The sequence below is a fragment of the Anser anser genome (assembly GCF_964211835.1).
Source record: "Anser anser genome assembly, chromosome: 20".
Lineage (NCBI taxonomy): Eukaryota > Metazoa > Chordata > Aves > Anseriformes > Anatidae > Anser > Anser anser.
The window spans coordinates 2921420-2934241 of record NC_139741.1 but is presented as its reverse complement, the minus strand read 5'-3'; the positions used below and the strand labels follow the sequence as shown (position 1 = coordinate 2934241).

The following is a 12822-nucleotide window of genomic DNA, read 5'->3' as shown; positions in this document are numbered from 1 at the left end:
CTGTTGGAACAAACATGAACATAAAAGGTAACATTAAAAGTGCAGCAGCACCAACTGGAATCAATTCTGTCACTGAGGACACAGGCTTGTAAAAAGTGGCAGAGGGTAAGCACTGCATTTTCTAAATTATCTGACTGGTTCCAAGACTGCCGGACCTCTGTGCACGGAAACAAAGGAAGACAAAGAGAGGAAAGCAAACAAAAGAGAGACGATCTCCTTCCCTTCCCTCTGAATTCCTGAACGCGAGAGTCCAGCAGTGTGGCTTTGCCACACATGACCGCTTTCATCTCCGATAAACTATGATGAATGTTCTGAGATTTACAGAAACAAAACTGAGCTTTGATAGTTTTCATCTGACAGTGGCTTAAACGAAATGTGCCCCCAGACCTCTGCAGCATGTGACCACAGATATTTGCAGGAGGAGGCTCCCACGGGAGCCGGTGCGGTGACGGGGAGCGGGGCACAGGCTGCTCGCACCCTCTCCTCACCTGTCAGAGCCGAAGCACCGCAAGCAAGTCCCTACCACCTCCCGGCTCTGCTCTGCACCTGGCTGCCCCCCGTGGAGGGGCACGGGGCAAGGAGAGCCGCAAAGAAGCCGGGGGAGCAGGGGCAGCCTGCAGCCACCACCCAGCCCTGCCTCCTCTGGCTGCAAAACCCAGCTGAGGAAGCTCGAGTCCAGCCGGCATCCTCAATTTCAACTCCCCTACGCGTTTCTACAAGCCCAATTTGTTCCTATCTAAGCACATCATCACGGAAACGCTTACAAATACGTGAACAGTGGACTGACTTTCAGATCCAAATACCTCATTTTAACATACATATTTTATACACTTCATACCCTGCAGAATCAGGCTGTAAATACAAATGGGTATCGCAAAGCAGGAACCGCGTCTCGCCGCCTTCTGCCCCCGCTCTCTGCCCCCGAGATGCCCCGGGTCAGCCCGTGGCTGAGGCACGAGGCCTGGCAGGGAAGCGAGAGACGCATTTGCTTTTCTGTTTTTTAATTAAGACCCCACAGTTCACATTTGCTTCACGTGCTGAAGAAGCACAGGCTATGTAAGGAAATTTTAGAAATTATTTTAAGTGAATTAACTTAAGAGTTACAGGGTCTACTTTAAGGGAAGTTCTTCAACCCTGAAGCCAGGACGCGCTGGTCTTTGGCTTCGCAGTACCTGTGCCCAGACACGCAGGACAAAAATACATTTGTTTTACATCTGTGTCCTGCACGTCCTGACAGACCAGCAGAAGCCAGGAGCTGGCAGCTGAAACCTTCCTGCCGAGGCCCCGGACCCAGGCAGCGCTGCCAGCGCCCGCAGCCCGGCGTGACCAGAGCTCGGACAGGGACAACGCTGGGTACCGCTGACAGGGGGACGCCCAGATACTGCCCCTTCTCAGCAGCGAGACGGGAAAGCAAGGACAGACAGCGAGAATCCAAGCAGTGCCACAACCAGACAACTACACACTGCTGTCTGTGCCACGAGGCCGGAGCACCGGGAGGCCGTGCCGATGCCACTGCCACCCACACGGGCCCTGGGCAGACCGGGACGCGCTGACTGAAGTCACGTAACGCACCCAGTTGAAGACACACCTACACCAAATTCACCCTTCAGAACAAACGTGGCTCTGACTGCCAATTGGTTTTGACCTTCTTCACACGTTAAGAAACAAGGTTGAGAATATTTTTGTTAAGGGGAAACTCGGTCATGGCAAGGCTGCTCGAGCGCCTTTATTCACACAGGTGTCTTTCTGCATGGTAGAGGATGGCTCCTGTAAGCGAATGTTACAGGACAAAGCCAAACACAAAGCTTCATACAATTATATCCAAATTGGCAGAACAAACCCATAAAACAGAAGCGAACATAAAAGCAAGTCAAATAACACGAACGGTGAAGCACTAAACAATTTTGCCTAAGGCGCAACGCTAATGCAAGAGTAACTTCAAAGCATCAACTGAACCAACAGAGGTGACAAACAACGCGCGCAGTAATAGGCTTGGAGCAGCACTTGCTCCTGCTTCATCCCCTCGTCACGATCAAACCCCACAGAGAGAATTCCCAGAGCACCGCCACCACCCCGCAGCGCAGCACAGCTGCACCGCCAGCCCCACTGCACGTGGGGAGGGGACGGGGACGGGGACAGGGACAGGGAAGGGGACGGGACACAGGCACCGAGGGAGCAGCACGGGCAGTCTGTTCAGGTACACCCAGCCTCAACGGGAACTCTGCTCCCGGGTCCTTGAGGAGCAGGCACGAATCCATCCAAGCCGGGGGCAGTACAGGCTGTACAGGGACAGAAGGTATGAAGGGTAGAAAGCTTCATTTTACGGTGACTAGAAAGCTCTCCCACTTGAAACACCCTGTCAAACACTGCTAGTCCGATAGCTGCAAACAGGAGCCTAGGGAACCTGAGGAATTACTGATCTGATAACGCCTTTCTGAATTTAACATAGATAATCCCCAAACAAGTTCCGCTCTCAATCAGATTTTAAAATACATTTTTTATCATTTTACACATATTTATATATGTTTATACAAGTACATAAATTAGAATACAGCATTTTGGCTGTAAGTTTCTTCAAATAAACTAGGCTGTGATATTATACTAAGGGAAGCCCACCACATCAGAAGCTGCCCCCCCCCCCCCTTTTTTTTTTTACCCTAATTGCAATATATAACGAACCTCTTCCCCAGTAAGCTGACTCAGGGAAAAGCCCCTGTGAAAGACATGAGCTACTGATGAATTATTTTCATTAATTAAGTTAGAGAAACAAAAACCACAGGAGTGGTTTTCAGTGCTGCAGCTCGCAGCAGAAGCCGCAAGCTGGAAGGCAGGAAGGAGCGTGAAGTCAGAACTCCTCTGCTCCGTTTATCTGGGGGACGAAATTCCAGGAATAAGGGAGTTTTCCCTTTCCCCTAACCTACAGATCTGGTCCTCGGAACAGCTGCTTTGGACTTAATAAAACACCACAGAAGTCACTGCCTTTACTATAAAAAAAGAAGAAATAAGGGCTGTTAAGCAGCAGTAGCTTTGTAACGCACTGCTATGTAAGCATTTCAGCTTGCCGTCGGGTTTGCTGAAAGCACAGCAGACGGAAGAATAGAGCAAAGAAACGCATTTGATCTTGGCAAGTTTAAAAGACCCTCAGACTTTCCTTTTTAAGTTTTACTAGCCACGAGATTCAAGTTTTACTTCGCACTGCGGATTTCAGCCCGAGGACCCTGCGAGTCGCCAGACCTGGCACAGCCGCGTGCTGCCGTGCACGAACTGCCTGCGACACCTCCCGTGGCACGGCCCCGCGCCGCGCCGCAGGGGCACGCTCCCATCGCGGGCAATCACGCCACGCTCGGTGGGGTTGCTGGTGCTGGGGATTTCTTCCTAGAAACATGCAGTAGATGGAGCAATTCATAAGATTTTCATAAAACTCTGGGCTTCTCTTATTTAAGCCAGAATCCTCTTTCAGCAGAGGTGCTTTTTACTCTGATCCCAGGTTCCAGCCTGCCTCTTGCTCCGGCCATTGGCTCTTCTGTTTGCCCACTCGGTTGGGCAGGTCTTGTTTTACCCAAACTTGCTTGCCTTTTACGGCAAGAACTAAAATATCTTTAACATGCACACACAACGAAGGGAAGCTCATTCAACAGTTAGGACGTGCTTTTTCATGCCGTGTTGGTTGCTGTGAAGTTTAGCTTCTGTTATAAAGGATGGGAAGAAAAGAAAACAGGAAAATGGATATTTTTCTTACAGCCTAGATTTCAAGTGTATATATTTTGGGTAAAATTTTCTTTTTGTAACAGAATAGATGCACTTTTGGGGGACTGTTATATCTTTCAGTGTGTTTTCCACCAAGAATGCAAAAAGAAACTCTTCTGAAGAAGAACTCATGGAAACTGGTAAATTCAAGACACAAGCCCCCATTGAAAACCTATAATTTTTTAATTAAATTTACATGTCAGTGGATCTTTTGAGCTTCATCTGTATGTTTTTTATAATGTATGTTTCCAATGCTCTTTCCCATGGGTATTAAGCTCTGCTTCTAAACTGGGATTACTCAACTTGAAGTGTGATAAAGGGCACATTATAGTTATATTAAGCAAAACAGGGAGGAGAAAGCTTTTCCATAGTCCAAAGAGAGCTGTGCTCAGAGCCTCATTTCTGGTAACAAGCAGAGCAAAGCAAGCAGTCAGCTAGAAACTGCTGCTATCAAATTAACGCTTTGTCTCGAGAAACAGTGGTATGTTTTGGTGGTTTTTTTTTAATTCTTTTTTGTTTATTTTCTGGTAAGAAAAAAAATAAAAGGTCGTTTTCATCAAAATGATCAACTCTGGGATGTCATCAGAAACACGTTGTGAGCAAGAAATAGAGAAGCAAGCTCTTTGTGCTGTACTCCAGCGCAAGCAGCTGTCGGATTCCTCTTTGCGGGAGCAGAGGAGGGGTTTCCGAACGCAGCTGGGTTACCGGCTCCTGCCGCTGCTCTTCCCAGCGGTTTCACAACCATGTTGTTATTCCTCGCAGCTCACACGAAGGATGTAGGAACTTGCTTAACTCGTACAGTCTCCACAGTGCCCGGCCCAAATAAGAAGTACTTGTCAACAGCGCTGCAGCCACATAAACAAGCGGCAGCTGGATGGGAAAGGAGGGCATGTCAGCTCCGAGCGCCAGAAAAGGTTTTTCACGGCAGCTATTTGCAACCCTCCAAGGAGCTACAGAGGCTGCCCATTAAAACCCTGTTAAAACACTTCTGATGTTGTCAGCAGTGGAGAGCTGAAATAGCACAGTGATCACTGAGATGCTATCTGCCTCAAGCAGTTCAGTGGTACTGTCAATAATATGAGCAGGAAGGTACAAGATGAGCAACAACCTAATTCCTACATCAAAATTTTATAAACTCCCTGAGCCGGTAAACACTAGGGATGTGGGCGAACACAGGACGGCCAAGAAACCACCCAGAAAAGATGACCTTTGGTCTGGAATCTCTCCCAAAAGCTTTGAACCTTTAGCTTAATTTACCTTTGGAAGGCAAGGCAGTGCAGAGGCAATGCGAAAGCAGGAGGAATGGCAAGGCCTCCCCAACCAAATGCTCGTAACCTGCTTCCCAGCCTTGCACAAAGGTGACAAACCCACATCTCGAAGCCTGACAATAAACCGCACCAAGTTTTTTGGTATAAACACTTCCAAATCCCATCCGCAGCCATGTTGTTTCTCGAGAGGAGTTGCTGCTTCTCCTCCAGCAGGGGTGCCCTGCTTGGAAGCAGGGCTGCCATGTGCCAGGGCCCCAACACTGTGAGCAGAGACAGCAGCCCCATTTCCTTCTCTGCTGCCCTGTGCTCGTGAGTAAGAGCTGCTCACAGTGAGTAATGGTGAGAGAAACAGGGCCAAGGTGAAGAGTTATTTATAATACAGTAGCCAATGAGTAAGTGCTTAGCTATGAATTTACTGCTCTGGCTACAATTTCATGAGAAAATGAACAGAGCCAGCTTTTGGTATTCCAGTTTTAAAAGCTATACACCCACTAAAAACTAGTAAAAATAATTTGGGAAGGATTGGGGGAGCTATTTATAGAAGCAGCTAGGACAGAAATCATGTGCATCTCAGCTAAATGCAATATAATCATGGATGCTTTAGTTTCTTAGTCCTCAGAATTGCTAGGGAAGTTGGTGAAACTCTGAGACTGATCGTCTTAAACCAGTATCAGATGCTCCCCCATCTTTATGCAATAATTATCCACTGCAGAGAGCCAAAAGACGGAGCTCGCTGGAAATGAAGCAAAGAATTAGACCGTCATCTGTTCAGCAGTCCTGGGTTTGGAGGTCAGAATATCCATCTACTTTTTAATATGAAGTGACTGTACTAGCTGTCTTACAGACCAAGTTTCTGTCAGGTGTACCCCGGATTTGCAGAAGATCCACAGCATGTATAGAATAATTTAAAATTGTTTCTATCTGCCCAGATGGAGGCAAAGGTTATTTCTAGAAACCCATTACTTTCACCCAAAGTAGTAATAATATATTTGGGCATGTAAATGGGTAATAATATATTTGGGCATATAAAAAATCTGACCAGAAGAACAACAGGACAACATGATCAAGTTCACCCCCTCTGAATTTCCCACTCAGAAACGATCATTTCCCAGCTCGCCCTGCAGAATAACTGGCCTTTCTCCAGCCCCCACATTACAGGTCATGACTTACTGGTGCAACTCTGGCTTCTGCTGAGGACCTGCGTATTGACTGGAGCTTGGATGGCATGACACAGCAAGAGACTCTGGCTCGCCATTGTGTATTTGAAGGCTTGTTATAGAAAATGACTATTTCTACTTCAGCCGGCCTTTTACCCCGCAAGGACAAATGGCTCAGAATCATTTGTGATAGAAGCGGACACTTGGAAAATAAGATATAATTCTACAGGACCGCAATTTATTTCTGAATTGTCAAAACAGAAAGGATGATTTCTTATGAAATTTTTAAAACCAACTGCTAGTTTTACTGTGTACTGTGCTTCCAGTTTGGAGAGTCCAAGGGGTATATTTTCACCTTGACGCACGAAGAGCTGTACACGAAACTATGCTCTTCAATTTTTCTTCGGGGACTTGCTGTTAGCCACATTATTTCAGTGCTGCTGAGCTCCTCGCAGCTGGCCTAACTTCCCCCGATAGACAATCGGAGGCACCCAGCTCAGGGAGAGCATCTGAAAGCCTAATTAGGCACTCCTGCAAAGCCTGAGTACCCGTGCACTGCGACGTGCCTTCTGATTTTAGAAAGCTGTCTTTCCCCCCTCCTTATCTAAAGAAAAGTTAAGAGCAATTCAGAGTCAGAAAGAAGGAATACAAAGTCAGGACAGTCTTACTTGCCCGGGTCTCACAAGCCTGAAGTTAAATACCTGCCTTCGCACAACATTTCCCTTCTATTATTAGTTAAATATTGTGGCAGCGCGCAACCAGAGCACGAAGAATAAAACTACAACAATTTGAGATGAGTGTAACTTTTACAAGAGTCAGGTATCCCTTACAACCCAGACAGTCAATAACCCGGCACAAATTAACTCTGGCAAATAATAGGTGTGCTGACCCTAAATTCATGAGGCAATAAAACCTACCAACAGCCCGTTGCTTTTAAATACTCAGGCACTTCTCAAAGACAATATAGTTTTTGTTTGTGAGCAAGAAGACCATTAATTAGGAAAGCTTTTAAAAAAGTTTTTAGTGTCATTAGCAAATGCTAATAGCAAAATAAATTGACTTACAACATCTGACACCAAGTTCGGAAGAAGAAAGACATAAAAAACCCCAAAGCTGTCTAACCAGTACGTGTCCCGAGGACTGCACCCCACAGGCCCACTTCCCCGCAGACCTCCATAACCACAAGAACAAAATTAAATTTCCTCCCTTTCTTATTTCATTTTGTGTTAGAGACGCATAGCTGTGAACGCAGATCTGTCGTACGGTGGAGTCGCAGCAATATAATTTGAACCAACTACGTTCATCTCTTCAGCTCCACAACAGGGAAAATCCGCTCGAAGCCACCAAGCAGCAATCCGCTCTTCCAAACCTGTTTTCTTTCTGAGACCTGGTTAACAACAGCAGAGCTCAGGTGAAGTTATTCCTCAAAAGCTGTCCTATGGTAGGCTCTATTCTGAATTCCTTTTTCTTTAAGGAAAACACATTTTCTGGTGATTTTGAGAGTCTTTGAAAGTGCAGCTTTTTAAAATCACACGCCATGAAGAAGTGGCTCAAAATATTTTACAGGTTCTGAAGGAAACTCTCTCTGCCCTTCCCCTGGAATGCCTGCTAAGAGACACCGCAATTAGCCTGGCAAAAAATCATTACGTACTAAGGAGTGCATGTAATGAAATTGTCAACCATCTACAGGATTATGAAATATTTATATTTCCCTCATATTAAAATAATTTAGTAAAAGTCACACAGCACAGCAAATCCATGGGCACGTTACTGAGAGGGAGTCAGGACAGGTTCAGCACAGAGCTCTCAAAACCAATGGCAACAAGAGCAGGCTGCAAGCAAGGTGTTTGTATGGCCATAAAACCATGCAGTGACAGAACAGCGTTTTCTGGTTTTTAGAAAGAAAGAAAATGCAAAATTTAAAATTTAAAAAGGAAGCTATACAGAAACTAAGATGAAATATTAATAACATATATCAAATTTGGGGAAACGAACTGAGACAATTAAAATGCACTTGTAACTGTAACTGCTCGGTAAATCAAATCCATGTTCTTGGGTAGACTGCCTAATTTAAGCGAAGATGTACTTTCCTCTTAGCATTTGCTTCAAGCTCTCCTTCTATGAGAAGTCAAGTAATTAACTTGCCAGGGGAAGAAATTTTCCTCTTCAATACCTTTACATTTGTGTAAAGCAAAATTACACAAAATGCTGATGTAAGCCCCAAAGGGAAAAGGCTTTGGCTGCGGAGCACGCACTCGCCTAGACCACCTTAAATCCGCCCCCGTGCCGCCGCCTGGCTCCAGAGCTGGATGCCCCCGTGCTGCAGCAGGGCCCAGCGCCTGCCTGCTGGGATGAAGTTTATTCACAGGAAATATGAAGAGAAAATTCACGCTCAGCTGCTTAATGAGAACTGACATTGCATCTCCAGAGAGAGAGAAACTTTGGATGTCAGGCAGGTTAGCATAGGGCAAGCAGACGGTCAATAAAATATTCAATAAAGTACTCTGATATGATAGATCTAATATTGTGGAAAAAGCCAGAAGTCCTTTTTTTTGATAAGAAAACAAGTTTAAAACAGTGGTTAAAATGGTCTATACAATATTAACCTCCTAAAACTTGAAGACAGTTGCGACTGGTTTTTGAAAAGGTGGAAACAAACGAAAGGCTCACACAAGGCAAGATCTGCTTTTGCAGACATGCGGAGCAGGTAGTTTCAAACAAGTACACCTCCTTTTTTTTTTATAAAATCTCCCCCAAACCATTTCGCAATTAATTAAAAATAAATAAATAAAAAAAATAAAGAGCCTGTACTGATTGCACTAAGCACAAGGAGCTGAGGGATCCCAGCCCGGCTCCACGGGCTGCGCACTCGGGACCGGGGCTGCTCCGCGGGCACTGGGGTCACCAGGGGCGGATCCCTCCTCTGCGACCCCATCGAACCTGCTGCTCCTTTTTTCAGGCAGGATTCCCTGTAGGCTTCCTCTCCGAGCAAGGTTTTCATGACAGTTCTTTCATGTCCTGCTTTGGTGACTTCTTAAACGTTCCCCCCACTGCAACAGATTGAAGTGCTTGGTAAGAAAACCCTGGAGGGATAAGGAAAGCAACAGGCCATATGCAGTGAATCCCTGCAATCATTCTAATGAAGCTAAATCTTTGAGTTTACATAAAAGGAAAATTAAATCAAGCACTGGAGTGGATTGGAAAGAAATACACCAGGAGATGGATAAAGTTAATCACGCTTAGTTGAGGCTGACGCTGACCTACTCGGGCTCGCCTTGGAGAGCCCTGGTGCTTGCTCTGAGTTTTATCCGCACAGGAGCACAGGTGTGTGCAGAGCTGCCTGCGCTGAAACCCTCTGCAGCACTGGAGGCTTGCAGACTGCAGGGAAAGCTCCGCGTCAGCCCCACAGCATCACTACTCAACATCACGATGGAAAGGTGAGAAAGGAGAACTGCGAACACAGCTCGGGGCTCCTGAAGCCTGGCCCTGGCCTTTAACCAGGTCGTAGCGTGTTAGATTAATACCTGAGGGATGAAATCCCTCACCTCGCTACAATAACAAAGGCAGAACTTCACTGTCACATTGCCTCGTGCCACTCTTTCGGAGGCCAGGTGGGACCCAAGCGGGGTTCCACGGGGTCAGGAGCTCCTGGCCCCATGGCTGCATCTCGCCCAGCACCACAGCAGCCCCCGTTTCATTCAGCCATTCTCATGTGGCATCTGTTACAATTTTTGTCTCCTAAAATATAACTGTGTGCTCTACCAAACCATACGCGGTGTTTTGACACGAACCCACAGCAACGTCTCAGAGGACGGGGAGAACTACGGGCCCTCGGACAAGCGGGTGGCATGCAGCAGCGCTCCCACGAGGGCCGAACAGCTGGCGCTCGCCGGCTGCCGCGGCTTTTGGAGGACACATCCAGTCCACGAGCCACAGGTTGGCTGTCTTAGTTCTAGCTGACATTCATTATTTAAAGGCCTGAGTTGTACTTTTTAAAATGTTTACTTCCATACAGTGCTGAAGCAAATTTAGCCCTTTAACTCCTTCTGCTTTAACTGGTACCAGCTACACAGTCTCCTGATGAAGGAGCAAAAGATTAGGATATGAATCTGTCAAGTTTGGAATATTTTTTTCTCTATAGCTCTGTTAAATGACTGAAGACAATAATGCTTCAGTATTTTCTGAGAATAGCTCATTTGTTCTTTATTTCAGTGCTACAGAAAAGATTATTTGCAACTATTCACTTCCTTACAAAATATTCAGATTCTTCAATGAAAAGAGTTTCCCACATTGTGTAGCCACCCACACAGCTACATTTGAAAGTGAATGAAAAGCTGTGCTTGATGATGCAGAATATGTTAACCTCTTACAGTTCCCCAGCCCTGGTGAGACACTTTTCTTCTCCATCGGCACACAGAGAAGTGTTGAACACAAGCTAGATTTTGTTGACTGAGTACAAATAAAGACAACAAAAGCGTCAGATGAGTTTGACTGAAGCTATTTCTGAAGACTGTAATCTGTGTCTAAAGTTGTTTCATTTCTGACCAACTGAAAAAAAAATTAAGCTGGCTACGAATTAATTATAATGTACAAGAGATCATAATCAGCAATGGGATATGAAACATTTTCCCTTGTACTTTAAGCTACTGGTGTCAGCTTTGACCAGTTCAAACGTAATCAGCAGTCCTCGCTGCTTCATGAGCAGTTAGTGGTCTGTGGGAAGCAGCCTGGTGGTTTAAGTCCACTCCCTCATCATACGTACCAGCACCGTCATAATTAGCACTCACAATACCCGTCTCGATGCAGACCAGGGATACCGGCTGGCAGACACGAAGCTCAGTGGGCATGAACCAAATCACTGAATGAACACTGCTTCCAATCTATGTCTTTCAGTACAGCACTAGCAAACTTAAAACTCAGCGATGTATTTTGAAGGGAGGGGCCCAGCCCACATTTGCTGTTGACCTCGGGGTGAGCAGTGCCTGAGAAATGAACAGCAAAACCTCCTTCTCGTTAACTCATATTTAAACGCCTTTAAACCTGAAATACAATTCCGACCTTGTCCTCTCTTGAATGAGCACGGTTTCTCCATTAGTGTGAACCTGCCCACAGCGTTGGCTCCTGCAGATTCCTGAACATCCAGAGCCCCACCACGTGCCTGCCGGGCAGCTGGCAGCAGGCAAGGAGCCCGGTGGCTCCCCTGCAAGCAGGGTACAATTATGGGCAGCACGGCGCTCGCCCCAGGGGAACACACCAAACTGCCCCACGTGCAGCTTGACTAAAGCACTGCAACTGCACCGTCGCCTTGCAAGTCCTTCCTAAGCACGAGGCACAGCTCGGTCGTCAGCTCTTTAAAACTCCAGCACCTCTTCCCTGTTTTCCTCGTTTCACACATCTCTGCAATGCGAATCCCAACGAGGCGTGCGAGGCTCAGGCCAACATACCACTTCTCCCTTCCCGTCATTCCGTGTCTCTGCGAAATCTGATTCTTCCACCTCTCCCTCCCCTTCGGCCCCTGAGATGCAGCAGCCGCGTTAGCACAGCCCCATGCTCCCGCCAGCGCTCACATCCGCACTGCGGCCGCGTTGCGACTCGGCTCCTTTAAGAGGTCACCAAAAGAGACGTTCGTACATTGAAGAATCGGGGAAAAAAAGCAGAAAGAAAGAGTTGCTCTTCTTTGAGAGCTGGCTGGAATGGAGAGCTATCTTCATAAATAGACAGGAAACAGAAAAGACTAATGTTGGGCAGATGACAGATCCCTGAATTCAGTTAACTGGCCTTCAAGATATGAACTGTTCTATTAAACATAGAGGCATTATGTTGGTCATCCACTTTAAGCCCAAGAGTGATTAAAATGCTGGCAGAAAATAAAAACTGGCTATTGAAGAGCTTGCCCTGAGGTCCTAATTTCAAATCAAATTTTACAGCGCCGCACAGGAACAATGGCAGCCCAGTACTCCAAGTCTTCTTTTTGTCACTTTGTACAAAGAAACCCCCTCAAACTCTCTCAAAGAACAATGGCCCCTCTAGATTCACAACTACGCCAAGAATGGGCTCAAACCATACAAAAACACATTTTAAAAATACATTTTACACTGCCCTTGACATTTGAGATAAATAGAAGCCAATGCATTGAAATTCCAAGTATTTTTTATATCCTTTCACAATGTGAATTTTTTATTTTCCCCAGTCTACTTGATCTTTGACATTCTGGCCTCTGCTAAAGAAGGACACAGCACAGCAGTCAAAGAAATTAATTATGCAGATAATTGCATTTTATTAAAATGATTACCGTAGCAGAGAGCTCAACAAATGACAGCTACACGAACCTGGCCCCCAGAAGAAATCATGAGGACACAGTTCATTTTTAATTGAAAAACTTCTCAGCTATTAACATTTAATTATCTGTTACTGATATATGGCACTAGTTTAATTAGCATTTTTCTATACGTCAGGTTTGCCTTTCGGTAAAAACACTTCCAAAAAGTTCTGCTGAGCTGCCTCCGACTCCCTGTTTCTCCAGTATGAGTTTGTTTGAATTTGGCAGCCTGGATACAGACAGTTGTTTCCTAGTGAACAGCACACAAGACCATATGTTTCAACATTTAAGCAATTTAGAATCAGAGGTATAATTCTGAGTGTCCTTAGCA

At 45.9% G+C, this 12822-nt stretch overlaps 1 protein-coding gene across 16 annotated transcripts in view; it reads right to left on the bottom strand.

Moving 5' to 3' along the window:
• The window catches only part of BCAS3 (BCAS3 microtubule associated cell migration factor), a 357470-nt gene that overhangs the window by 109915 nt on the left and 234733 nt on the right, over positions 1 to 12822 (bottom strand). The window contains exon 24 of one of the 16 annotated variants that reach the window (XM_083806822.1): positions 9 to 7777. The exons of the other annotated variants lie outside the window; for them this stretch is intronic. Within the exon in view, the coding sequence (XP_083662948.1) occupies positions 7701 to 7777 (77 nt within the window). The 3' untranslated portion in view covers positions 9 to 7700. Of the gene's footprint in view, positions 1 to 8; positions 7778 to 12822 lie in introns of those variants that run through there. 16 annotated transcript variants of the gene reach the window in all.